Source organism: Natator depressus, chromosome 3 (genome assembly GCF_965152275.1).
Source record: "Natator depressus isolate rNatDep1 chromosome 3, rNatDep2.hap1, whole genome shotgun sequence".
Lineage (NCBI taxonomy): Eukaryota > Metazoa > Chordata > Testudines > Cheloniidae > Natator > Natator depressus.
The window spans coordinates 129829391-129854625 of NC_134236.1; the positions used below are offsets into that span (position 1 = coordinate 129829391).

A 25235-nucleotide genomic window follows, 5' to 3' on the forward strand; every position below is an offset into this window, starting at 1 on the left:
TGGCTAGGAAAGATTATAATGTACTAAACTATTTGTGTTTTTAAGGGGACCTACAAATACAAAAATAATAATTTTCTCCCATTGTTTCTTTATGATGCAAAGAGAAGGCATGAAAGGTTCAGATTTAATTTTTTCCCATTTATTTTGAGTCTTAGAAATATTGGGAATGTTGAGACTAGTCTTCCCCAGTGAGTCCATTAACAACAATAGTGACCTCATGTGTGTATTGGGAGCTTTTCATAGAATCACAGAATATCAGGGTTGGAAGGGATCTCAGGAGGTCATCTAGTCCAACCCCCTGCTCAAAGCAGGACCGATCCCCGACTAAATCATCCCAGCCAGAGCTTTGTCAAGCCTGATCTTAAAAACTTCTAGGGAAGGAGATTCCACCACCTCCCTAGGTATCGCATTCCAGTGTTTCACCACCCTTGTCGTGAAAAAGTTTTTCCTAATATCCAACCTAAATCTCCCCCACTGCAACTTGAGACCATTACTCCTTGTTCTGTCATCTGCTACCACTGAGAACAGTCTAGAGCCATCCTCTTTGGAACCCCCTTTCAGGTAGTTGAAAGCAGCTATCAAATCCCCCCTCATTCTTCTCTTCTGAAGACTAAACATCCCCAGTTCCCTCAGCCTCTCCTCATAAGTCATGTGTTCCAGTCCCCTAATAATTTTTGTTGCCCTCCGCTGGACTCTTTCCAATTTTTCCACATCCTTCTTGTAGTGTGGGGCCCAAAACTGGACACAGTACTCCAGATGAGGCCTCACCAATGTTGAATAGAGGGGAACGATCACGTCCCTCGATCTGCTGGCAATGCCCCTACTTATACATCCCAAAATGTCATTGGCCTTCTTGGCAACAAGGGCACACTGTTGACTCATATCCAGCTTCTCATCCACTGTAACCCCAGGTCCTTTTCTGCAGAACTGCTGCCGAGACCTTAACTTTCTCAGACCTTAACTAAAAGTGGGAGGTAGTAAATCTTTAAGGAACAGATCTTTTCTTCCAACTGTTTACTGAACATTTGAATTAAATAGATTACTCACAGCAATGCAAAACAGAGTTTCAAACAGTTTGAATAAGTCACTTTCCCTTTCAATAATCAGATTTCATTTCTTGATATCTGATGTAATGATTTCACTAATTCTCCAGATGCATAGAATCTTCTAGCAAAAACATTATCAATAGCTCCTAGATTCTAATGTAAAATTCATGTATGCAAAAAAAAAAATACAGATTAAAAAAAAACTATTCAGGCCTTCATACAGCATAAAAAAGCAAAACAAAAAAGTTGGGAGGGGCACAAATATTTAGGGAGAGAAAGGGAAAAGAGAAAATATGTGGGGAGATGGGATGAACATAAGAACAGCCATACTGCATCAGACCAATGGTCTATCTAGGCAAGTATCTTGTTTTCCAACAGTGGCCAATGCCAAGTGCTTCATACGGAATGAACAGAACAGGGCAATCATTGAGTGATCCATCCTTTGTCAAACACTCCCCGCTTCTGTCCGTCAGAGACTCGGGATACTCTCAGCATGGGGTTGCACCCCTGACCATCTACACTAATAGCCATTGATGGACCTATCCTCCATGAATTTATCTAGTACTTTGTTGAATCTTGTTATAGTTTTGGCCTTTACAATATTCCCTAGCAACAAGTTCCACAGGTTGACTATGCGTTGTGTGAAGAAATACTTCCTTTTGTTTGTTTTAAACCAGCTGCCTATTAATTTGATTGGGTGATCCCTAGTTCTTACGTTATGTGATGGATAATGGGGAGGGAGGATTGGGATCGTGTCAGACAAGGGAGTAGGTGTAAAAGGAAAACAGGTGTGGGAGAGTAGGTTAAATTTAGGGGGTAAAGAGTAGAATTCTGTATGTGTGTGAGAAGAGGCAGCAAAGGGTGGCACATTGCAGTCAATAATCATGTGCATGTGTCCTTTCATTTTGTTCATGTCAACTATACAAACCAGGCCTCCTTTCTTCCTCTCTTGGAGCATGACCTCTTGGTGGCAGTGAGCATGATATGATGGAGGGTTCAACACAGGAGTTATATCATCTTTCTCCATTTTGTGACTCATAATTTATGCCTGAGGAAATGTAGCAGGTTGATTTCCACACTGCCTATGAGCACAGTATATAATAAACAGCCAGGTATATTTCTGCAATGATTATGGACCTGATTTTCCTTTTGCTTACACTGGTTTTCAGTTGGAATTGATGGCATTATTCCTATTTTATACTGCTGAGAGAAGAGAATCAGGCCCTATGCCTTCTTACCAGCTCTGCTGGTGTAGGATTGTAGTCAGAGTCATGACCAGAACCAACAGAGATTTGGTCTGGAAAACTTGGTAAAATTGATGGTTATTGATGAATGTTGTGAACTGTAGCAGGGTTCACTCATCACAGGAGCTCCTCCTTGTGGCCAAGCATAGCATAGCAGCTGTCTCCTCTGCTGATGGTCCCTCCATTGCTGCAGTGGTCTCTTTCCCTGCAACTTGGCCCTCTAACCCCTTACACATTAGTCCACCCCTTCCCAGGTAACAGGGAGTCTGACCCAGCTACAGTCCAATGACCTTACAGCAGATCTTCCTTCTGTCTCTAGGCTCCGTGGTCCTTACACCCCTTTCCTTAGGGGATTTCAACCCACCTTCCTACATAGCTGGCAGGGGAGCCCAGTCCCATCCTCTACTCTGGGATCCAGTCCAGAGACCCTGTAGCTGACTATCAAGGTCTACACCCTCAGATTCCTTGTTGCCTCCCTAGACTGCTTCCTACCTTTTCTACCCCCAGAAAGCAACCACAAACCCTCTCCCTCCAGCCCTTTCTGCTGCAAAGTTCCTGGCTTTATTATTGCCACCTAGCCCCTTCCCAGCTGGGCTTCATTATCAACTACACCTGGAGCTTGTGTGTATATGTGTGTGCTCTCTTTCTCTCTCTCAGGTGCTGCCAGATATGTTAATTCACCTCTCAGGCTCACATTCGCTCCTTCAGGGCCTGTGTGGGGAACACACCCCATCACAATGACCAATTGCTTATTTTGTTATTGGTGCCAAACTCTAGTTTGCCCATGTCTGGATTAACCAAAGACAGGTGCAGTTCACCTCAGAGAAAAGCATAAACCTCCCCTGTAGTGCATCTCACTGCACGATGCAATATTAGGTTGAAATTCACCTATTCTGTTTTTGTATCTTATTTAAAAGGATATAATAGTGCCCCTCCCCTCTCCCCACCTACCCATTCCCATAGATTCTCCCTCATTTCATGAGCTCTGGGAAAGAGTCTGTCAGGCAGAACAGACCAAATTCATAATTGGTGCAGTACTGTAGTCACAGTTATGCCAGTGATGAACCAGGCTCATCTGTGTCAGCCTTGCATGCCAGCTGGTAAAAATAAATCACCCAATTAAGAGAGAGTGTGCAGTGTAGGAATGAATAATTTCAGTAATACACAAAAATTAATGGGCCTGAAAGAAACAGACATAATTTTGTGAGAGGATTTAAAATAAAGTATTGTCACACACACACGCAGTTCTTAGTAGCTTTGTCAGTCTTCACTTAGACTTCTTTTGTTGCCTCACAAAAAAAGAAAATAGCACTTCAAAGTGCTAATGGAATTTTTTCCCACCTAATAAGTGTCTGATAAAGCCTTGAGTGAGAACCGTTTGCCTCTTCAAAATGACAGTTGAAGGGGGCAGTTAGCACTGCTTCTCTGCAATTCAATTCTATGTTTGTTAGTCTTGCAACAACCAGCTTCTGACTCTTAGCAGTGCAAGCTCAATTTACAGTAGCAGCCTTGCAGAATCTGATTACTGAAAGCTAACTGGTGAAATTAGAGCTATAGGCTTTAAAGGTATTTGTCTTATTATCCCAGTGACACTGAACCAGGGCTGGCTCTACAGTTTTTGCTGCCCCAAGCAGTGAAAAAAACTGCCGCTCTGGACGGCAAAGGGGAGAAGCTGCCGCCGAATTGCCGCCGTGGCAGAAACACTGCCGCCCCTTTCTAACTGCCACCCTAAGCACCTGCTTGGAACGCTGGTGCCTGGAGCCGGCCCTGCACTGAACAGACCTTTCTCTTTGGAGAGATCTGTGGTGGGGTCAGCTCTTACGGGGGTGCTCTCCTGGTTGTGCTGAGGTCATCTGAGGTGGAATTTATGAAAGTTCTTACTCTGCACATAAATTAAATGGCAGAAATGAAATGCTACCGAAATGTAACAGACAGGAGAAGTGAGGATGATTGATGCTCACAATATGTGCAGTAAGAAAAGGAGTACTTGTGGTACCTTAGAGACTAATCAATTTATTTGAGCATAAGCTTTCGTGAGCTACAGCTCACTTCATCGGATGCATACTCTTTCCACAGTATGCATCCGATGAAGTGAGCTGTAGCTCACGAAAGCTTATGCTCAGATAAATTGGTTAGTCTCTAAGGTGCCACAAGTACTCCTTTTCTTTTTGCGAATACAGACTAACACGGCTGTTACTCTGAAATATGTGCAGTGTTTCAGATTCTCCAGCCATCTGATCTCTGCCTTGATGCACTTCAGAGGGGGAGCAAATGATATTTTAAAACAAAACTAATTCTCTATTTATTTTATGTGACGTGTATAAAGCACATTTTAAGCATATACAGCAGTTTCTACATAGCATTATATTCAATTTATTAAAACGGATAATTTTTCTCTCTTCCTCCTCCGGCCCCCAAAATAAGTTATGCATAATTTTTTTTATTTTACAAAAGCAAGTCTACATACCAGGCAAAGCTTTAAAATAGTAGTATTACAAATATTTAACGTTTCAACATGCATCATACAGCAAGCATAATTGTTGAAAATAACGTTTTGGCATGAGTGCATATAACATCAGATTCTGACCTGAAATGAACCTGAGACAGAAATGTAACCAAGGCCATTTAAATTATAGTCTCTCAGTCAGAGAAGAAAATGCAAATTCCTTTCTCTTCTTCCTCTGTCAGGAAGACATGACAAGACCCTTCTGAAGCCTAGTCTAAACTACAAAGTTAAGTCTATGGAAGCTGCCTTACGTCAACATAGTTATACATGTGTCTACACTTAAATTTGTTTCCCACTGATGTGAGTGCCCCATTAGAGTGACACAATAACACCACCTCCCCAAGCAGCGTTGAGCCATGGTCAATGTACTGAGGTCAATGCATTGTGAATATAGACACTGTGTTACCTATGTCAACTCTTCTCCAGCAGCTCTCCCACAATGCTCAACAATGACTGCTCTGGTCACAACTGAGAACTCCAGTGCCCAGGGGTCACAGAGACTGGCCAAACCGGACAGTCTCTAAGCAAAAGCATAAATGGACACAAATCAGATGTCAAGAATTATAACATTCAAAAACCAGTAAGAGAACACTTCAATCTCCCTGGTCACTCAATAACAGATGTAGAAGTGGCAATTCTTCAACAAAAAAACTTCAAAAACAGACTCCAACCTGAAACTGCAGAATTGGACTTAATTTGCAAACTAAACACTATCACATTAGGCCTGAATAAAGACCGGGAGTGGTTGGGTCATTACAAAACCTAAACCTAATTTCCTCCTACTGTTACTCACACCCTCCTGTCAACTGTTTGAAATGGGCCACTCTCATTACCACTACAAAAGTTATTTTCCCTCCCTTGGTATCCTACTGTTAATTGAATTGTTTCGTTAGACTGACCTCACACTCGGTAAGGTAACGCCCATCTTTTTATGTACCTGCTCCTGTATTTTCCACTCCATGCATCTGATGAAGTGGGTTCTAGCCCATGAAAGCTTATGCCCAAATAAATTTGTTAGTCTCTCAGGTGCCACAAGGACTCCTCATTGTTTTTGAGAAATTTTAGTGTCTCCATTTTGGAGCAGGGACTTGAAACACCAAGGTGACTCCCTGCCAAATTTCAGGGATGCTCCTTTTGCCATTCCCATGGAAATCTGCTCAAATTTGCCCAAGTTATAAGTCTCTGAAAAACTACAGTTTGCACATGCTCACTAGAGTTTTGTTAGAGGTTGGCAGCATTATTTTCTGAAGATTTCATTTATACTGAGCATGCTCCATCCCCACACAGTTCCTATGTGCTTACTGGATTGTGCATGCAACATCTCAACTCAGTGACCAAGCATATTCAAGACTGGTCAGGGGCTGAGCAGGAATTTTCCTGGATCTACTTCTCCAGGTTGCCACGGGCTGCTGTGGCATGAGGTTCCGGAAGTGAAAGGACCTTAATCTCTCTGTGTCCTAGGCCATGTCTACACTACAGTGGCACAGCTATGATACTGCAACTGTGCAGCTGTAGTGTAAATGCTTGCTGCAGCAGAGGAAGGGAGTTTTCCATTGATGTAGGTAATCCATCTCTCCGACAGGCGGTAGCTAGATCAACAGAAGAATTCTAGCTGTACCTACAGTGGGACTTAGGTCCAGCTAACATAGCTCAGAGCTCTGAGTGATGGAGCTAGGTCAACGTAAGTTTTAGGTGTACATCAGGCCCTAGTTTTAGGTGTACATAATTCCACTCTGTAAAACAGGGATAATAATGCCATCTTATATCACAGGAGTGTTGTAAGGAGAAATTAAAAAATGTTGTGAACCAGTCAGACACTACAGTGTAGAACATCATAGAAAAGCCTGTTACGAAATCAATACATTAATTCAGTGAAGGGTTCACATGATATGTAGTAATTAAGGCATAGTGCTATATACTGACTGATGACGGGAAAAAGAAATATTGAATGACTACCTGTCAGTGACCACTGTCCATCCCATGCACTGAACAGGGCAGTGTTTTGTGGAAGAAACAGTATGTGATCATGTAGTTAAAGACTGTATCAGAATGCATATGCACAAGGAGGCCAAATTAAGGTTATATAGGCAACCTCGATTCTGTCATTTCCCAGCTTTTGAAAACTTAATATTTTAATGTATTTTTTTCTGTGTATTTTCTATCTAGAAGCATTAATTAAAGAAAAGTTAGCAGCAGCAACACCTGTCTCTAGTCTAGTTCTAAAAACCAAAAAAGGCTGAGGGCTAGACCCACAAGGGACGTAGGCCTGGCATACACTACACATGCTTTGCCAGTCTAGCTCTTCTAGTATAGCTGTACTGACAGAGCCCTCTAGTGTAGATGCAGCATATGCTGTCAAGTTTTTCTGCTGGCATATTTCAGAGTAACAGCCGTGTTAGTCTGTATTCGCAAAAAGAAAAGGAGGACTTGTGGCACCTTAGAGACTAACCAATTTATTTGAGCATGAGCTTTCGTGAGCTACAGCTCACTTCATCGGATGCATACTGTGGAAATTGCAGAAGACATTATATACACAGACACCATGAACCAATACCTCCTCCCACCCCACTCTCCTGCTGGTAATAGCTTATCTACAGTGATCATCAAGATGGGCCATTTCCAGCACAAATCCAGGTTTTCTCACCCTCCGCCCCCCCACAGACAAACTCACTCTCTTGCTGGTAATAGCCCATCCAAAGTGACCACTCTCTTCACAATGTGTATGATAATCAAGGTGGGCCATTTCCTGCAGAAATCCAGGTTCTCTCACCCCCTCACCCCCCTCCAAAAGCCACACACACAAACTCACTCTCCTGCTGGTAATAGCCTATCCAAAGTGACCACTCTCCTTACAACATGCATGAAAATCAAGGTGGGCCATTTCCAGCACAAATACAGGTTTTCTCACACCCCCCCCCCCACAAACTCACTCTCCTGCTGGCACCTTGATTGTCATGCACATTGTGCGGAGAGTGGTCAGTTTGGATGAGCTATTGCCAGCAGGAGAGTGAGTTTGTGTGTGGGGGGGGTGAGAAAACCTGGATTTGTGCTGGAAATGGCCCACCTTGATTTTCATGCACGTTGTAAGGAGAGTGGTCACTTTGGATAGGCTATTACCAGCAGGAGAGTGAGTTTGTGTGTGTGGCTTTTGGAGGGGGGTGAGGGGGTGAGAGAACCTGGATTTCTGCAGGAAATGGCCCACCTTGATTATCATACACATTGTGAAGAGAGTGGTCACTTTGGATGGGCTATTACCAGCAAGAGAGTGAGTTTGTCTGTGGGGGGGCGGAGGGTGAGAAAACCTGGATTTGTGCTGGAAATGGCCCATCTTGATGATCACTGTAGATAAGCTATTACCAGCAGGAGAGTGGGGTGGGAGGAGATATTGGTTCATGGTGTCTGTGTATATAATAATGTCTTCTGCAATTTCCACAGTATGCATCCGATGAAGTGAGCTGTAGCTCACGAAAGCTCATGCTCAAATAAATTGGTTAGTCTCTAAGGTGCCACAAGTACTCCTTTTCTTTCTGCTGGCATAGTACCACCTTCTATAACAGCATCACAGCTGTGCTGACAGAAGCCCTCTTCTGTTAGCATAGCGACACTGGGTGTTTTGCTGGCACAGCTATGTCAGCGGAGGGCAGGGGTTCACATCCCTGACTACCATAGCTATGCAGACAAAACTTTTTTTGTGGAGAACCAGCCTTTGGGGTTGCAAAGCTCAAGGCTGCAATGCCTACCTTCTAGGCACCTGGCCACCTCGTGGAATCCACAGCCCTGAGTTAGGTCCCCTAAATCAGCGCTTTTCAAGCTATCTGATATGGGGGACTGGCATTTTTTTTCCCCAATGCGCACGCAGACCGGCAACCGATGGCTCACGGGCGAGCACCGGTCCGCGGACCACCACTTTGAGTAGCACTGCCCTAAACAATGCATGGGGAGATCTAGGCACCTAAGAATGTGATCTACAGAAGCCAACAGGCTGAGTGGGGAATTGCCCAAACTAGCCAATAGGAAATGCCAAGGGGAGGGGTGTGGCCTAAGCCCAGCACTTCTCAGGCAGTTAGGCACCCAAAATCTGGGCCAGAGGGAGACATCTATCTTTGCTTGGGATTCTCAGCTGTGAACCCCCTCCTAGAGTTGGGTGTCTAACCTGTTTTTTACAAGAAACGTGGGAGGGAAAAGAGGCTTCCCTTATAACCTTTAGCCCAGTGGTTAGAGCACTCACCCAAGATGTGAGAATCAGTTCCCCCCACTGCCTGATGTAGAGCTGAACATGGCTTCCCTACCTTTCAGATGTGTGTCCTAATGACTGGACTATAGACCCATTCACATGTTCTATCTGGCCCAATGCACATTTAGTAATTTATACACAGCAGAACACCGTTAACACAAGAGATGGAGAGAGATTCACACCAGACTACATCATAATCCAGTGGATAGGGCACCTCTCCTGAGAGTCGAGTATCCAGGTCCTGCTCCACATTAATTAAAGAGCGGACTGGAACCTGGCTGAGTGTAAAGGTTAAAACCCCAACTGTTTTGTGTGGGTTTAGGCATGCTCTGAGAATGTCCAATGGGTCAGGCCCCGCTGGCAAGGTAGGTGGAGAAACGCCTCGTCTGAGGATCCCACTGGGCCTTGGGCATGAGATGTGCCCTGATGCCTAGACTCAGAGGCGCTGACTTACAGATTTCCCCAGAGGTGCTCAACCCCCACTCTGCCCCCCCCAACCTCTTTCTGCCCCCTTCCAAGCACGCCCCACCCTCCCTCTGCCTCTTCCTGCCACACTCCTCCACCACCCCCCAGTGCCTCCTGCGTGCCACTGAACAGCTGACCACCGGTAGGCAGGAGACACTGGTGGGGAGGAGCTGATCAGTTATTTTTTTCCCGTGAGTGCTCCAGCCCCAGAGCACCCACGGCGTTGGCGACTATGCCTAGACTGAGGCAACAGTGTACATGCTGACTGGCAGAAATGTAGGTGCTTAGGGCAACTTTAACAGTGGAAACTCAGGTGCCCAGGCATTTTAGGCACCTTCAGGATTAGGTGGCAGGTGAGCGGAAATTTGAGGACCTCAGGGGCACCTAAATGTTGGACTTAAGTGCCTAAAATGGCAGTTAGGCACCTAAGTCCTTTTGTGGATCTAGCCCTGAGTGTGTTATATAATTAAAGGAATGACATTCATAACAGAGAGGCATAATTGCGGAAGACTCCAGCTTCCATTATCACCATGTTACAACTGGGTCAGAGTAGATAAAAGCTAATTTAGACTTAAAATAATAGGTTAACTTTGCATGAGTAGAGCCATTTAGAGCCTGAAAGTCAACAGACAAACTTCACAATTGACATGAACCTGTACTGTAAGCCAGTGTAAAAATTTTTTTGTTAAATAGAAGTAAAGATATAAGTGCAGGATGCCTAGAAGATAAAATGAGAATATTCAAAAGAGGTTCCAAATGGCTTTCATTTAGCAAAAATGATCTTTGGTAACAGAGCAAAGAAATAAGTCCATTAATAAACTGAAGGATAACACTACCTAGATCCTAATACTTGAAGAGTCAATAGTACTGTCATCAAACATACTTGACATAGAGGGAACATGGCTCTGTTGATGCATTTAGCCTACATTAAGAATGGTTTTAGTTGGATTTAATTTAATAAAATAACGCGATAGCCACTATGTGACTCACCATTGGTGCCAACAAGCAAAAGGTTCATGGTTCTTTACAAGCAACTCCTGTCTCAGAGCTGACAAACTCACTGCACCTAATATACCACTTTCAGGTATTTATCCATGAAGAGTAGCATGTGAGTTTTCTACTGAAAGCTTGTAACTTATCAATACTTGTAATCATTGTAAGATGTATGTAAGGGTAATATTTAAGGAATAATGTAACTATATTGAAAACTATGCCTTATGGTCATAGAATAAAAGTTAGTCACCTGAGAATCATATTTCTCAGTAATGGCTCATTGAAGCGGGAGGGAGTTGTTATCCCGCCCTGGTCAGATGGTGATGTAATGCAGTTGTCTACCCTTGCTCCATTCCAGAGCAGTCAATGGAAAACCATCAATGGCAATTGCAAACAATCTAAACCACTTAGAGATAAAAAGGAACATTATAACAGACAGGGGATAGTCCTTTCTGTGAATAAAGACAAAAGACTAATTCAGTAGATCCAAGGTGTAGAAAGACACTCTACATTCATTCATTGAGGAGACATCTTGTTGAGGGGAAGTGTTTTATGAAAGATTGGATCCTGGCTTTTGGGAAGCCAACCAACTCTGCCACAGATTAAACTGGGGGGGGGAGAGGGGAACCTACTTTATTAGATAGGAAAGGTAACTATTAAGTGTAGGCCCTCCTTTGTATTTTGTTTTATACTGTTGTTGCCCTGGAATGGAGGGGTGTGTTACCCCAGAAGTTGATCAAGCTAATTGCAACCATATTGTGTGCATTTAGCCACCATGAATTAATAAAATAGAACACCACATAGTTAAGGGTTAATTTGAACAAGCAGAGCTTCTGGAGGCCAGGTCAAATGCTAGCTGCATGTTTGCAGTTTCTGCTAATCAGAATGAGAAGAGGGGAGAAAGGAGTCAAGACAAAAATTGAGACTGAAATAAACTAAGTGGATGGAGATCTTGAGTTTGGGTGTCTTTGCTATGGAAGATTATTAGACTAAGATTGTTAGGAATGTTATGTTGATAAGTAGTTGATTGAAGTTAGGAGAAGTGACGACCCAGTAGGGGTCACTATGAGTTATGTGTTTTGTAAAAATTAGTTATAAAAAGACTAGATAATAGAGTGTACTTTGGAGCAGTTCTCTAATGCTATCCTGAGAGACTGTTTCCTGACACCATACTCCCTGGCACGGAAGTGATCAGCTATCGCTGACCTGCTGCTAATTATTCAATACCATCTCAGATTCTAGGTAATTGTTTGGGATGTTTTAAACCTATAGCTTATGCCTGTCTGTGCTCAAATCTAAAAAATTGTAGTTTTAGATAAGAGCATGCTTACTTGCATCAATCTGTCATGAGCCGCAAGTACTGTGTTCCTATTGTTTATACCTGACACTGCCTGGAGTGAAACAGTTAAGTTATGACTCCTTTGGGTTCTGAAAACCATGAGTAACATTGTAATGATTGTTTCTATCAATGATTCTCTTTTGCTTCTAGTGGACCCAGTATTCTTTTTTAACATTATTTTATTATAAGTGCTGTGTTATACAGAAGTGGGGTCTTAAAGTAAAACTGGGGTACAAACAGCACCTTTGGGTGCAGAGGATCTGAGGTTTCTGTGAGTTGCCAGTGTGAGGGGCTGGATATCACAGGGGAACACTTCAAGGGACTTAGGGAATGGGGTGCACCTCCTGTTAACCTCCAAGGCAAAGACAGGGCTGGCATAGCCCAGAAGAGAGTGTTTGAGTGGCTGAAAGGCTGGTGGTGTTAGTGAGCTATTTTATCTTTCACAGGTTTCAGAGTAACAGCCGTGTTAGTCTGTATTCGCAAAAAGAAAAGGAGTACTTGTAAATTGGTTAGTCTCTAAGATGCCACAAGTACTCCTTTTCTTTTTATCTTTCACAATTAGTTAGGAATGAAGTTGCATCATCACAAATGGAAAGGATAACTCTTCTTGACTATGATCTGCATTATAATCCGCTTATAACTGATCTCTGAAGAAGCACATAGATAGAAAACATAGATTGGTAAAAAAATCCGTATTAAACTGGTTTAATGAAACTATTGTCAAAGAGAGCAATGATATTTAAACCATGTAAAAGCCATACGACTCAGAAAGAAACCTGGGTGAAGTTCATGCTACCTTTCGTCAGGGGAAAATGGGAAATCACTTAGAGGCTTAAGTCACACACTAAGAAGGAAATGATCTGGTCAGTTCTTGAACAGGAAACACTGAAAGACAATCTACAGTTGCTGCTGTGAGTGATGTTGGTGATTCAGCAGATGGCAACCTTCCTGCTGAACCAATGTCATAGCATGGTATGGGGGGCTACTGTAATACTGAACGTTTGCAAATGAGACAGACGAACAAGGTCCTGACCATTTGTGTCATTCTAGATCATAAAGTAACTTTTGCAGGTGTAGTAATAATAGCACTGATGTCCTGGACAAATGCCAATTTTGTAAAAGTACATACTGTCTCCTTAAATTTCTCTGCATGGTTACAATGAGCTACCCTGTTATAGAGAATCCAACATACCAAAATCTGTAGTAGGTCCATCAAGGCCAGTATCCTGCCTCTTGCTATAGCCTGCCAGATTTGATGCCACAGAAGGTGCAGAGCCCCTTAGTAAAGTACCTAGCCAATTACGCAATGCATATTCGGGGAGGAAAGAAATTCCTTCTTGACTCCCTAGCTAATTAGTTTACATCCTGATGCATAAGATATGAAATGCCGTTAGGATGCAGAACTCAAATGTTATTGGTAATATATTACCCTGTTGTTCTAGACTGTTGTGCAGTGGTACTGTGTGCTCTTAAACAGCCGCAGAGTTTTATAGTATAAGTGGCTGCATTTCAGTGAATGGTGAAGTGGTTCATCCATATGTTTCTTATGTGTCCATCTATATATGTAGTGATTTCATTCCTGTCAATTGGTGGAAAGACATTGAGAACTGGTGGTGCAATAATCTATTATATAACCTTGCATCAGGTAAACAGGTAGGAATTGGTGTACCCGCAGTCCCAATGATCACTGTCTTCTAAGTGGTTCTGAGGATTGTACCGCTAAACTGCATGCTCCCAAGAGTCTGGATCTGCAGTGGCAATGTGTTCTCACAACTCCAGTTTTGTACCCTTCCTTGATTTTTATTTTTCAGTCTCTCAGCTCTGTTGCTTAGCACAAAGAACTCTACGAGTATCAAAAGAAGAACTTCAAAGTTCTGTTTTTTCTAGAGAGTGACAGAGACTATGGAGATCCAAGATATAGAGTGATTGAGTGTGTTTGTGTGTGCATGCATGGGTGTAGATTTAAAGAATGAGGAAACATTACAGTTGGTTCATGTTTTTCTTTTGTTGCTGTTTGGAGAAAATAAGAGGTCCTGGTAATAAATCTGATGGATGTCATTACCTTGTCACAATTTGCTATCATCACTAGTTCTCATTCCTGGCATAACAGGCAGCAAATTCTGATGAGTAACTCTCACTCCTAAAATTTTGCTACCCAGGATAGAAGTATACAGGTTTAACAAGCTTTTTGTGGTAGCAATTTTTTATAGGGTAGCCTAAACTGATGGATTAAAACCAGTGATGTCTGTGAGAGAGGAATCCACGCAAAAACCTCCAAGCTGAAGACTGAGGTAAATAGTGGTCACAATATATGCAACAAATGGGCAAGGATATTCCAGGAAGATATACAGAGCAGCTATACATTATTTGGCTAGGAAGGTATTAAGTGTTTTGGGATTTCTCTAATTTCAATCCCTACAAATTAAACATTGGATAAGAATATCAAATTTTACCATTGGATATTTTGATACATTTTGTGACATTCCAACTGGAAATGGAAATTTTCTTTTAAGTGAGATGTATGGCAGTTGTACAGACTTACAGATCAGACAAATAAGATAATGCTACATATTTTCAAAGAGGCAGAATTTAGCCCTTCTCTTTCTCAGTTCCTAAGACTTCTATAGCTTTTAATAGTCTCTTGTGTGTGTTGTCACTTCATTTGACCAAGGATGTAAAATATTTTGACGATACTAGCCATACCCGTCCACAATCTATTTTGTCCTTAAGAACAACCCCCAGGCTAGAAAAAAAATCCTATTCTCAGACTGCCTAAGACAACCAAAAATCTCATCCAAACCTAAGACAGAAAATATCATATTGCCGCTATATAAATCCATCGTATGCCTACATCTTGAATACTATGTGCAGATGTGGTTGCCCAATCTCAAAAGAGATATATTGGAATTTGTAAAGGTACAGAAAAGGGCAACAAAAACAATTAGGGGTGTGGAACAACTTCCATATGAGGAGAGAGATTAATAAGACTGGAACTTTTCAGCTTGGAAAAGAGATGACTAAGGGGGGGGATATGATAGAGGTCTATAAAATCATGACTGGTGTGGAGAAAGTAAATAAGGAAGTGTTATTTACTCCTTCTCATAACACAAGAACTAGGGGTCACCAAATGAAATTAATAGACAGCAGATTTAAAACAAATAAAAAGAAGTATTTCTTCACAAAACAAGCAGTCAATCTGTGGAACTGGTAGCCAGGAGATGTTGTGAAGGCCAAGACTATAAAAGGGTTCAAAAAAGAAATAGAGAAATTCATGGAGGATAGTTCCACCAATGGCTATTAGCCAGGATAGACAGGGATGGTGTCCCTAGCTTCTGTTTACCAGAAGCTGGGAATGGGTGACGGGATGGATCACTTGATGATTCCTGTTCTGTTCATTCCCTCTGGGGCACCGGCATAGGCCACTGTTGGAAGACCGGATACTGGGCTAGATGTACCAGGCAGCTCATTTTCATTTCTACATCCCTTTTGCTGTCTCCACTCTATGCACCCGTCTCCCTTATACACACTCATGTTTCAGAGTAGCAGCCGTGTTAGTCTGTATTCGCAAAAAGAAAAGAAGGACTTGTGGCACCTTAGAGACTAACACATTTATTTGAGCATAAGCTTTCATGAGCTACATGCATCCGATGAAGTGAGCTGTAGCTCATGAAAGCTTATGCTCAAGTAAATTGGTTAGTCTGTAAGGTGCCACAAGTACTCCTTTTTCTTTATACACACTCAGACTCCCTTCTTCTGTCTCACACCTATGTCACATACTCCGTTCTGCTCTCATACGCTACCCTTCTTCTCACTTACCCTTCTTCTCACTCACGTATACCCATATCGCTTTCTTCCCATTCACACACACAAATACCCCCAATTATGTATATCTAGATCTTTACAAAGGCCCCATTGCCTTATTAGCTGAGGTCTCACAAGGATTTAAAAAAAAAAATCACAAAAGCAGTCTCACTATTCTCCCACCTATAGGGGAAACAGTTTGATTAATGTATAGACTTGTACGTGTCTTGTGTGTCAATATGGGTGTAGCGTGAAAGAAGAACCTATTGTAGAAAAGCTAAGTTAAAGTTTTGCACCCAGTCCTAAATACAATGAAGTGCCAGGTCATTCTTATCTTTGCTGGGATGAGGCCCAGAGTAGGGTGACCAGATAACAAGTGTGAAAAATCAGGACACTCTTTTTGTTCGGAGGAAGGGAGAGGGATAGGTGCATATATAAGACAAAGCCCCTATTGTCTTTGTCCCGATACTACTGGGATGCCTGGTCACCCTAGGCCCAGCTCTCCCGTGGGTTCTGTCCCTTACCCGTGCGCTCCTCATCGCTGGGAAGCTGCACAGGCCCAGTGGAGTGGAGCTGAGTGGGAAGGAATCGCTGGCCAGGGAGAACTGAGCTCTCAGGTAGCCGGGGAGGCCTTTCAACGTCAGTGCAGCAAACGTGCATTGTGCTGGCACCCCGTGCAGCAAAAGGAGGGGGTGGGCCCGGCGCTGCTTACTGCCCGGCGGCTAAACTTGCTCCCAGGCGGAGCTTCCGCCCACCCGCCCCAGCCCCCTTCTCCTCCCACGGTTCCCCCCGATCACCCCCCGCCCCCTTTCCTCTCTCGTCGCAGGCACCCCACCCCCTTCCACCCCGCCTCTGTCCGTCTGACTCCCCGCTCCAGCCCGGAGGCGGGGCCGGGCCGCAGGGGCGGGCTCCGGCACTGGGACTGGGAGCCGCTCGGAACCGAAGGGGGCGGCGGCTCCTTCTCGGCAGCGGCAGCATGAGCGGGCCGGGAAGTGGCGGGGAATCGGGGCTGCCGCCGCTGCCCAAGAGCCTGAGCGGGCTGCTGAACTCCTCCTCGGGCGGCGGCGGCGGGCGCTGGCGGGACCTGGAGCGGCTCTACGCGCAGAAATCCCGCATCCAGGACGAGCTGAGCCGGGGGCGGGCGAGCGGCGTCGGCCGAGGCTGCCCCCGGCCGCCCAACCTGGACGCGGCGCTGGCCCTGCTCCGCAAAGAGATGGTGAGTGGTGGCGGGGGTCAGGGCTGCAGGGGCTTGTCCCCCAGCGCAGAGCCGCGGGCGCCCCCCGGGGGAGCTGGCAGCGCGGCGCTGCCCCGTGACACCCGGTGCCCCACGCAGCTGCCGCCGTGGCTGGAGCCGGCCCGCTGGGGAAGGAAACCACGCGCCGCCGGCTAGAAAGCGCCACCCTCGGAACTGCGAGTGAGGCGCCCCGCTGGTCTCGGCGCGGCCGTGTTGGGGTGGGGCTGGAGTTTGTTTGCACGAAGGAGGCAGGGATGGGGGAGCGCCTGGTCTGAGGCTCGCACTAGGGGGAAGGTTTGGGGATAAGATTTGAGAGCTGAGACCATGGGTGCTGGGGTTGTTGCCGCACCCACGGATTGAAGTGGTTTCCATCATAGCCGGGCTTTGATGCTTCGATGGCTCTCAGCGCCCCCGATACAAGTTCTAGCACCTCGGGCCGGCACAACTGCTGGTTGGATCAGACCCTTCCCCTGCTCGGGGGCGGCCACGTCCAGAGTCATCCTCGCCCCTTCCCTCTCCCCCTCCCCGCATAGATGGTGTTTTAAAAGCCATAGCACGAAAAATAGGAATTACAGGGAAGCTGTTCAACAGGGCCCAAACAGCTCAAGCTTTTAAGGCTGGTGGTGGCTAAAGTACCCAGATCAGTTTTGAAAAGGAGAGGTCGGCTTCTAAATCACTGATAGTCTTCTGAAAATATTACCCTGTGCTCTCCAAGTAGCATAAGTAAAGTGTAAATCAAGCAACTTAAGTAGTTTTTACAGAGGCATAATAGTAATACTAAAAAAAAGTTATGAACACCCATAATAGTTACTTTATGGGATAAATTAAGGCTGTAAATATTTAACATCTCCATCCCTAGGACAGACCAAGGGATTGTGAGGAAAGTATGCTTTTTGTGGTGTATCACAATTAAAGGGTTAATATACTTTTGCCTGAATGAAAATGACCCACCAAGCCAAAGAAATTACTAGGCTTCCTTTAGCTACAGATAAAATACACCCCTAGTTCAGTCTTTTTTTTCCGGTTTAGGCCCCTTTACGTGCCCCTCTCCTTCCTCCTGCTCTATTGAAAATATTAATATTTTTAAAATACTTTTTTTCCCTGTGCTTAAAGTTGATTTAGGAAACACTCTTGCTGAAGTTCTTTTCTTCTCCAGTTAAGTAAGATTTATTTTTGAAAATGCTTGATACAGTGATCAAAGCTTAAAAAAAAAAATTGTCTTTGAGTATTTGAATGATAAAAGTTTCTTGTGCTGTTTCAGTAGGGAGAAATCTGTTTATGTAGCGGATAGAGGTGTACTAAGCCTGCTCAAGCTGCCTTGCTAACAATAGCATCATCACTGGGGGTAGTATGGGTGATGGCTTGGGCTAGCTGCCTGAGTATGTTCCCTGGAGCATCTGGGTGGATTTGTATTTGGGTGGCTAGGCCGAGCTCCATCCATGCTACCCTGGCTATTTTGGGTGGCTAGGCCGAGCTCCATCCATGCTACCCTGGCTCCATCCATGCTACCCTGGGATATTTTTAGTGTGATAGCTTGAGCAGAGTTAGCACACATCTGTCTACTGGAGATGGGAAGCATGCTCCCAAGTGCTGAGTATACATATTCTTAATATGACTTTCTTCTCTGAGAATGGGTTATGTTAAGAGTGTTATGAGCTCTTGCTACTTTGCAAAGGGCTGTAGATAGGGCAAAATCCATGACTGATCATTGGTTTAAACAGAGTTGCACCAGTGTTAGAATTATTAATATTTATTATTAATAATGATGTGGGAAACCACCAAACATGAACTTTACCATAAATTCCTTTATTAAATCCAAAGGCCAAATAGTATTTATACAATTGCTCTAAACATGCCTAAAAAGCCTAACTAATAAGCAATTTACTACATCCAAACAGTAACAAACCACTTATAAGCATTTGATCAAGATACTTACAAACGGGCTAAACCCAGAGGTGCTTAGACCCATATTGGTCAGCTCTACTGTGGCCCAGCAAGAATTAGCAATGAATCCTTTAAGAGTTTATACCTTTTTGACAAACAAGTGATGTCATTGCCAAATTACTGACTTCAGCTAAAAATCAATTTGAGACAATTTGCTTTTATTTCCAGTCTTAATCCAAAAAAGGTTTACAGCGTCCTCTCTTCCCAAGGCCTTTCCTTTCTTATCTTCTCCCCCCACTCTTTGTTTACCAGCAGAACAGTGGGAAGATTTGAGCTTGTTTCCTTTAAGACAGTTTTTCTTTGTCTTGTTACTGCAGGTCTTTAGTTATTTTGGAACCATACATCCTTTCTATACTACAAGTAATGCTACTTAATTCTGTTGGCCTTCTTTTATTTGCTGATTGGGGCCTTCTCCGTACTAGCCACAAACTATAAAGCAAATACATTATTTTCTTAACCAAACTTAAGCTAACTCTAATTCTTTAGTTTTATAAAAAGAACAGGAGTACTTGTGGCACCTTAGAGACTAACAAATTTATTAGAGCATAAGCTTTTGTGGGCTACAGCCCACTTCATTGGTTGCATAGAATGGAACATATAGTAAGAATATATATATACACACACACACACACACAAGTTGTATGTATGTGTGCTATATATAGAATATATATATATACACACACTCACACACTCTGTATGTGTGTGTGTATATATATATATTCTTACTATATGTTCCATTCTATGCAACCGATGAAGTGGGCTGTAGCCCTCGAAAGCATATGCTCTAATAAATTTGTTAGTCTCTAAGGTGCCACAAGTACTCCTGTTCTTTTTGCAGATACAGACTAACATGGCTGCTACTCTGAAACCCTTAATTTTATACTTATCCTACAATCAGTGTTGTGTTTGTTTTGTCTGATAAGGTGTTGCTGCCAGCCTGTGGAATGCTCCTCCTCAGTATACTAAGAAGACATTTTAAATGCTAAAATCTTATTCTGTCACAACAAAAGTGTTTCAACAACTAGACAGTTTTATTAGTGTCTTCAATTTCATGTTGGAGATATCAATTTGCATTGACATCGAGCAGTCATTTTTAGGTGGTTGTCAGATGCAGTGTATCTCTATGGACTGCAAACTCTGATTCAGCAATGTGCTAAAGGGCAACAGGAAAAAAATCTCAGTTTTTCATAATCTGTATCATCACTGATTTCAGGAAGTGATAGAAATTTGAATGTCTTTCGATGGAAAAACAAGTGAGAAATGCACATCAAATGGCTTAAATTAGAATATCTCTTTGATGCTATAGATAGAATATCCTTAGTGATAATCTGGTTAAATAAATCTTTTGAGGAGTAAATATTTTACCCACTGGAACATATCTCCAATTTAGGTGCACTTGTTAACAGACAAATGCAGGAGTCTCTAACGTTTTAGTAATAGGTAACCTATTTTCTCTTGGACAGGTAGTACTATAATATAACTAATATACTGCAAACTTAATTTTTTTACATTATACTAAATTAAAATAATATTGAGCATGTTTTTGATGCTTAAACAGTAGAAAACAGCTTGTGATAAGATTCTAATGTCTTATCACATGGGGGGGAAAATATGTACCAGCATTCTTCCCTCCATACCCAAATGAAGTTCTCTGCATTGATTTTGAAGGGGACAGTAGTAGATTTAGAAAGGAGTAAGGTTTTTGTCTTTTGCGGGGGAGGGAACCCCCTCTGAACTGTCATTCGTGTAAGGAGTAGGTACAGTGACAACTTATACTGTGTCTTTTGCGGTGTCTACGGTGAACACTTTGAGTGAGCGAACTTTTTCACCATACAAGATCAATTCGCTAAAGTCTGAAAAAATGCAGTACCAGTAGTCTCATTAGCAACATGCCAAGAGCCAGAGACTGTATTTTTATCTTTCTTGATAGATCTGTTTCCTTTGTTTGTCTGAGATATGGAACAAATACAGAAAAACGAGATATTAACAATTAGTAAAGACATATTAGCCCTTTGTGTTTAAGACGTTCTCTCTGTCTATAGTGGTTCTAGAAAATATAGCACGAAATCAAGGACTACATACTGGCCTTGTCTCTGTACATAGGTTCTACTGAACATGAAAGATGCTGAGTGTCTGGGTCTGAGCCATAACTTGAAAATAAGATACTGATTATATCAGATTGTACTACATTAAAATTAAACCTGCCTTTACCTTGTTGAACAAAACAAACAGTGAAAAACAATAATTATTAGAATGTCTGTTCTAGTCCATTTCCCAGCTAGTGCAGAATTTGTCTTCACAGAATGTTCTCAAATGTGTTTAGCTGAAATTCTTCTTCCATTGGTAAGAACTCCATTACTTCCAATAAGACATAGACCTGAGTGTCTAGAATCTTTTTCTGTTCTCCAGCCTAAAGGTTTTCTTGCTCAACTTCAACTCACTACCTCTAATTATTCTTCCCTGAACAATTCTTAACCTCAATATTGATGCCCTTTAAATATTTGTAGATACTATTCACCTCTGAGGTAAGATTGCCTGACCTTTCCTCTGTATGTGTGTGTGTACATGTAGCCTCACAACATGCTGCTCGCATGCTTGCTTGGGGTGAGTAATTTGGTTTGATCGCTAGTTGCCATCTTAAGGATGTAGACTTTGCCTGGGCTGCTAAATGTTCATTAGCCCTTACAAGGCTGAATAAGATCTTATCCTGTGATTTGAGCGGAGTAGGGGTTTAAATTCAGCCACGGATATCCCATTCTTCTTTTCTCTGTCACGCTCATTCCCTGGAGGGGAGTTGCATTAGTGCTGCTTTGCCAAGGCTGAGAGAAACAGAGGAGAGAGAGCAAATGATGTGCTCCTGATCCTGCTTCACTTTTTGATGGGAGAAAAGTTTGGTGCTGGGGTAGCAGCACATGGACAGCACTGGGGAGAGGAGGAGGAGGAGGGGGCAGCAGCTAGAGGAAATCATGAAGATGGAAAGAAAAACAACAGATGTGAGGGTTATGAGGTAGTTGTGGCAGTGGTCTAGTGACATCTAACTTGACAACTGATGTCCAGCTTTCTTTAACTAGAGGGAGGCAGTTTGTGGGACATTAATGTATCCCTTCCTTCACCTCAGAAATGGAGGACCCCAAACAAAGACCTAAGTGTGTGTTGCTTTTATCTTGTTTACCCATGTGTTGTATCTACCTGTCCTCTCTTCAGGTATCTGAATCCTAAGATCTCTGGGGCAGGCACTGTCTTTTTTTTTAGTGTGGTCTTGATTTCTGATTTGGGCCTCTATGTGCTACCACAGTACAAATAATAAAAATATTTTTTCCCTTTCTCCAATTGTTGGTTATGGTAAATTTCTTCCCTGGGACTAACCCTGATTAGGCACTATGTGTCAAACTAATTTTTGTTCTCAGAAATTGGTAGGTATGGCAGTTCACTTAAGTTTTAGCTGTGCAGCATTTTAACATATCTCAAATAAAGGAGATGTTTGGTTTGAGCATTTCCTTTGGTCAGATGAATACTCTTAAAGGTATATTGGCCCTTCAATGCTAGAGTGAGGAAATTCTTTCATATTAAATGGCTAGCTCTGTTTTTCTCCCCTCTGGTCTCTGCCTGCTTTGTACCTGACTGGGGCGTGTGTACGCTTGCCCACACACGGATTCATGTAATTCTGGTGCCCTAGCTACATGGAGAAAGGTCAGCTCCTCCCACTGCTCAAGTCTAATCTGTCCAGGTTGTCTAGGGTAAAATTTTCAAAAGTACATAAATCACTCGTTTAAATGGAACTTCAACTCCTAAACCACTTAAATGCTTTTGAAAATTTTACCCTTAGTCCTCGACTCAAGAAGTTGGGACATGAGGCAGCTGACTTGATTTGTTTGCCCCGACACAGGGCTACAACATAATGTAACACAGTCCAGCAGGCTACTTGAAGGCAACTAATAGCTACAATCTCCTGAACAGTGGGATAAAGGTATACACCATAGCTTCCAGTCCTGCAAATTTCTAGAATGCTTTGATGTGGGCACTCAGTAGCTTGATCTTTATGCTCCCTGGGTTATACAGATTTGATAACTTTTTAGTTACACTCTAACCTCATTGGTCCTGGATTTCTGAAACAGAATAGCAGCTTGCACACAGTCTGTGTAAGGAAGATGAGTAAATGGGACAGATGTGGTCGCACCTGTAAATCTATCTTGGGCATCACAGGGCGTACAAAGTGTTTGAGTTCTTACATTGCAGCACACCGGCCTAGGATTGCACAGCTTTTTGCCCAGTAAACAGGGCATGGTAACATGACTGAATCACGAGGAACGTTTTGCCACATTTTATACCATGGAACACCGCTTTCTCCATAGCTGTTTCATCTGGCTTATTCAGTGGGGTGGATATGGCCTTTCTTTCAAAGTGACACACAACTCATCCTCTGAACCTGAGTAGCTGTGGGGAAAAGTGTGCAAGTGCCACCATACTGCAATCAAATCACATTTGAAATACCAACGTGTCTTTATTTTTCCCCCCCCAATAGGTTGGCCTTCGGCAGCTGGATATGTCATTGCTATGTCAACTATACTCTCTTTATGAATCAATACAAGAATACAAAGGGGCATGCCAAGCTGTATCTAATGCAGACTGCACATATGCTTTGGAAAATGGCTTTTTTGATGAAGAGGAAGAATATTTCTAGGAACAACACAGCAGGGACAAAAGTGCATGGATCAGTCTTTCACCCGGCGTAACTCCCATTTCCAAGAAAGATTCCAGTCTGTCTAGATGTCTCTTCTTGGGGGGGTACACCCCTGCTACCTTACCTGTTGTTAAATTCATTTATTTCTGGCAGACTGTCAATACAAGTTACACATGCATAAGCTATGCCAGGAAAGTGATGTGCTACACGTGTTTTGAAAAGTCCTCGAGCATGTTTGACAGGTGGTATCATTTTTAATTTGCAGGCTGGGTGTTTCCAACTTACTAATTTTTGGCAAGTAACTTACAGCTATAATTTTGATCATACAAGAGGGCGATAACATCCGGAGTGTTCTCATAACTCTTTTGTAATTGTGGTGTGAATAACTATGGATGGTATGCGTTTGTCAACAGTACAGATAGATACTGTTTGAAGAAATGATTTGATACACGCATTCCAAGCTGTACTAAGCTAGTCTGCTCTTATTAGCCATGTCACTTAACTCCAGTTCTGCACTGGGTGGATTGTTTACACAATTTCTCAGATATTTGTCTTTCTCCCTCTCTCTATATAAAACCATATTTTGCCATGTTCTTTTCCTCCTAGCCCAAAAGCTACATGTATGCCAGTGAATGTTATCAATACCTTTTTTTTTTTTCCTGCTGATCTAATTCACTTTGTTAGTGCTACCAAGGGGCTATAACTTTTACATTGACTTCTAGAGATGTCTTGCATAAACATAGTTCTGTGAGTGCTAACATCTGTTTCAAAATGGTTTACTCAGCTTTTACTGTATTGAATAGTAAAAGCACAGGTTTAATCAGTCTGTCAGCCACTGTGTGGCTTGTAATAAGCCAAACTCTTATGCAAGTGTTTTCAGTCGCATGAAGATGAAGTATCAGGAGACCTTTAATACAAGATACTGGGACAACTGCAATATTTTGTACTGGGTGAACTTTGTTTTTGGAAGATAACCTTCAACTTTTTAAAAAAACCTACAAAATAAGTACGTTGGGAGTATAGTTTGCATATGTTAACGCTTTTGAGACTACCATATTTGCTTAGAACTAAGCTTGAAGTATAATTTTTTGTTTTCAGAGCTTTTTAAAGCCTTAAACTAAGTTTATTATGATTTAGTAGTGCAAGTGTGTATGTGTGCACATGTGTGTAATATTGAGTGTGTTCAAAATGTATCTGGGAGTAGCCAGCTCTTTGCACCATTTTAAAGTAAAATGGCAGTGTTCAACGTGGCTAATTCCCTTTAAATTTAGAAATTTAAAAACTGCTGTAAAATTCTGACATCAGACTTTGATACAAGCTAATAATTTGGACTGCCTTGAGAAGAAAGGGAGAGAACAACTAATTTAAGTAGTTTATATATTATAAACTTTCTAGTTTCCATCAGTGAAAGGACTAACATGCAGGAATCAGTGGTTTATTAAGGTGTTCACTTGGCTATCTCAAATTACACTTTTAGAGAAGCTGTCCTGAATTTAGGATTTGTAAAATGCTTACTTTGGGGAATCACACTTCACTAGCTATGCTGAAGGCTGGTTGTAAAGGAAAATGGCGTTGTACACTTAGGCAGTACACAGTGTCTTTAAAGCAATTATTGTAGATGTAGTATCTGCGAACCTTCATAAGACAAATACCCACATTGTAGCTACATTTTTGATCTCTGAACTAAGTCTTGTGTTGCGTCAGCATAGCGATGCCTTAATTGGCCACAGTTTCTGTTTTAAAAACAG

The 25235-nt window shown here is 42.6% G+C and overlaps 1 protein-coding gene across 3 annotated transcripts in view; it reads left to right on the forward strand.

Annotated features, from left to right (window-relative positions):
* Positions 1-24823, forward strand: part of FAM89A (family with sequence similarity 89 member A) — a 51959-nt gene extending 27136 nt beyond the window's left edge. For 2 of the 3 annotated variants that reach the window (XR_012638867.1, XR_012638866.1), the window contains exon 5: positions 23329-23468. Coding sequence is in view for 1 of the 3 variants with exons in the window: in XM_074948817.1 (XP_074804918.1) it covers positions 16605-16844; positions 23329-23487 (399 nt within the window). In the remaining 2 variants the exon portion in view is untranslated. Of the gene's footprint in view, positions 1-16549; positions 16845-23328 lie in introns of those variants that run through there. The other variant, XM_074948817.1, reaches the window with a different exon arrangement.
* The last annotated feature ends 412 nt before the right edge of the window (positions 24824-25235 follow it).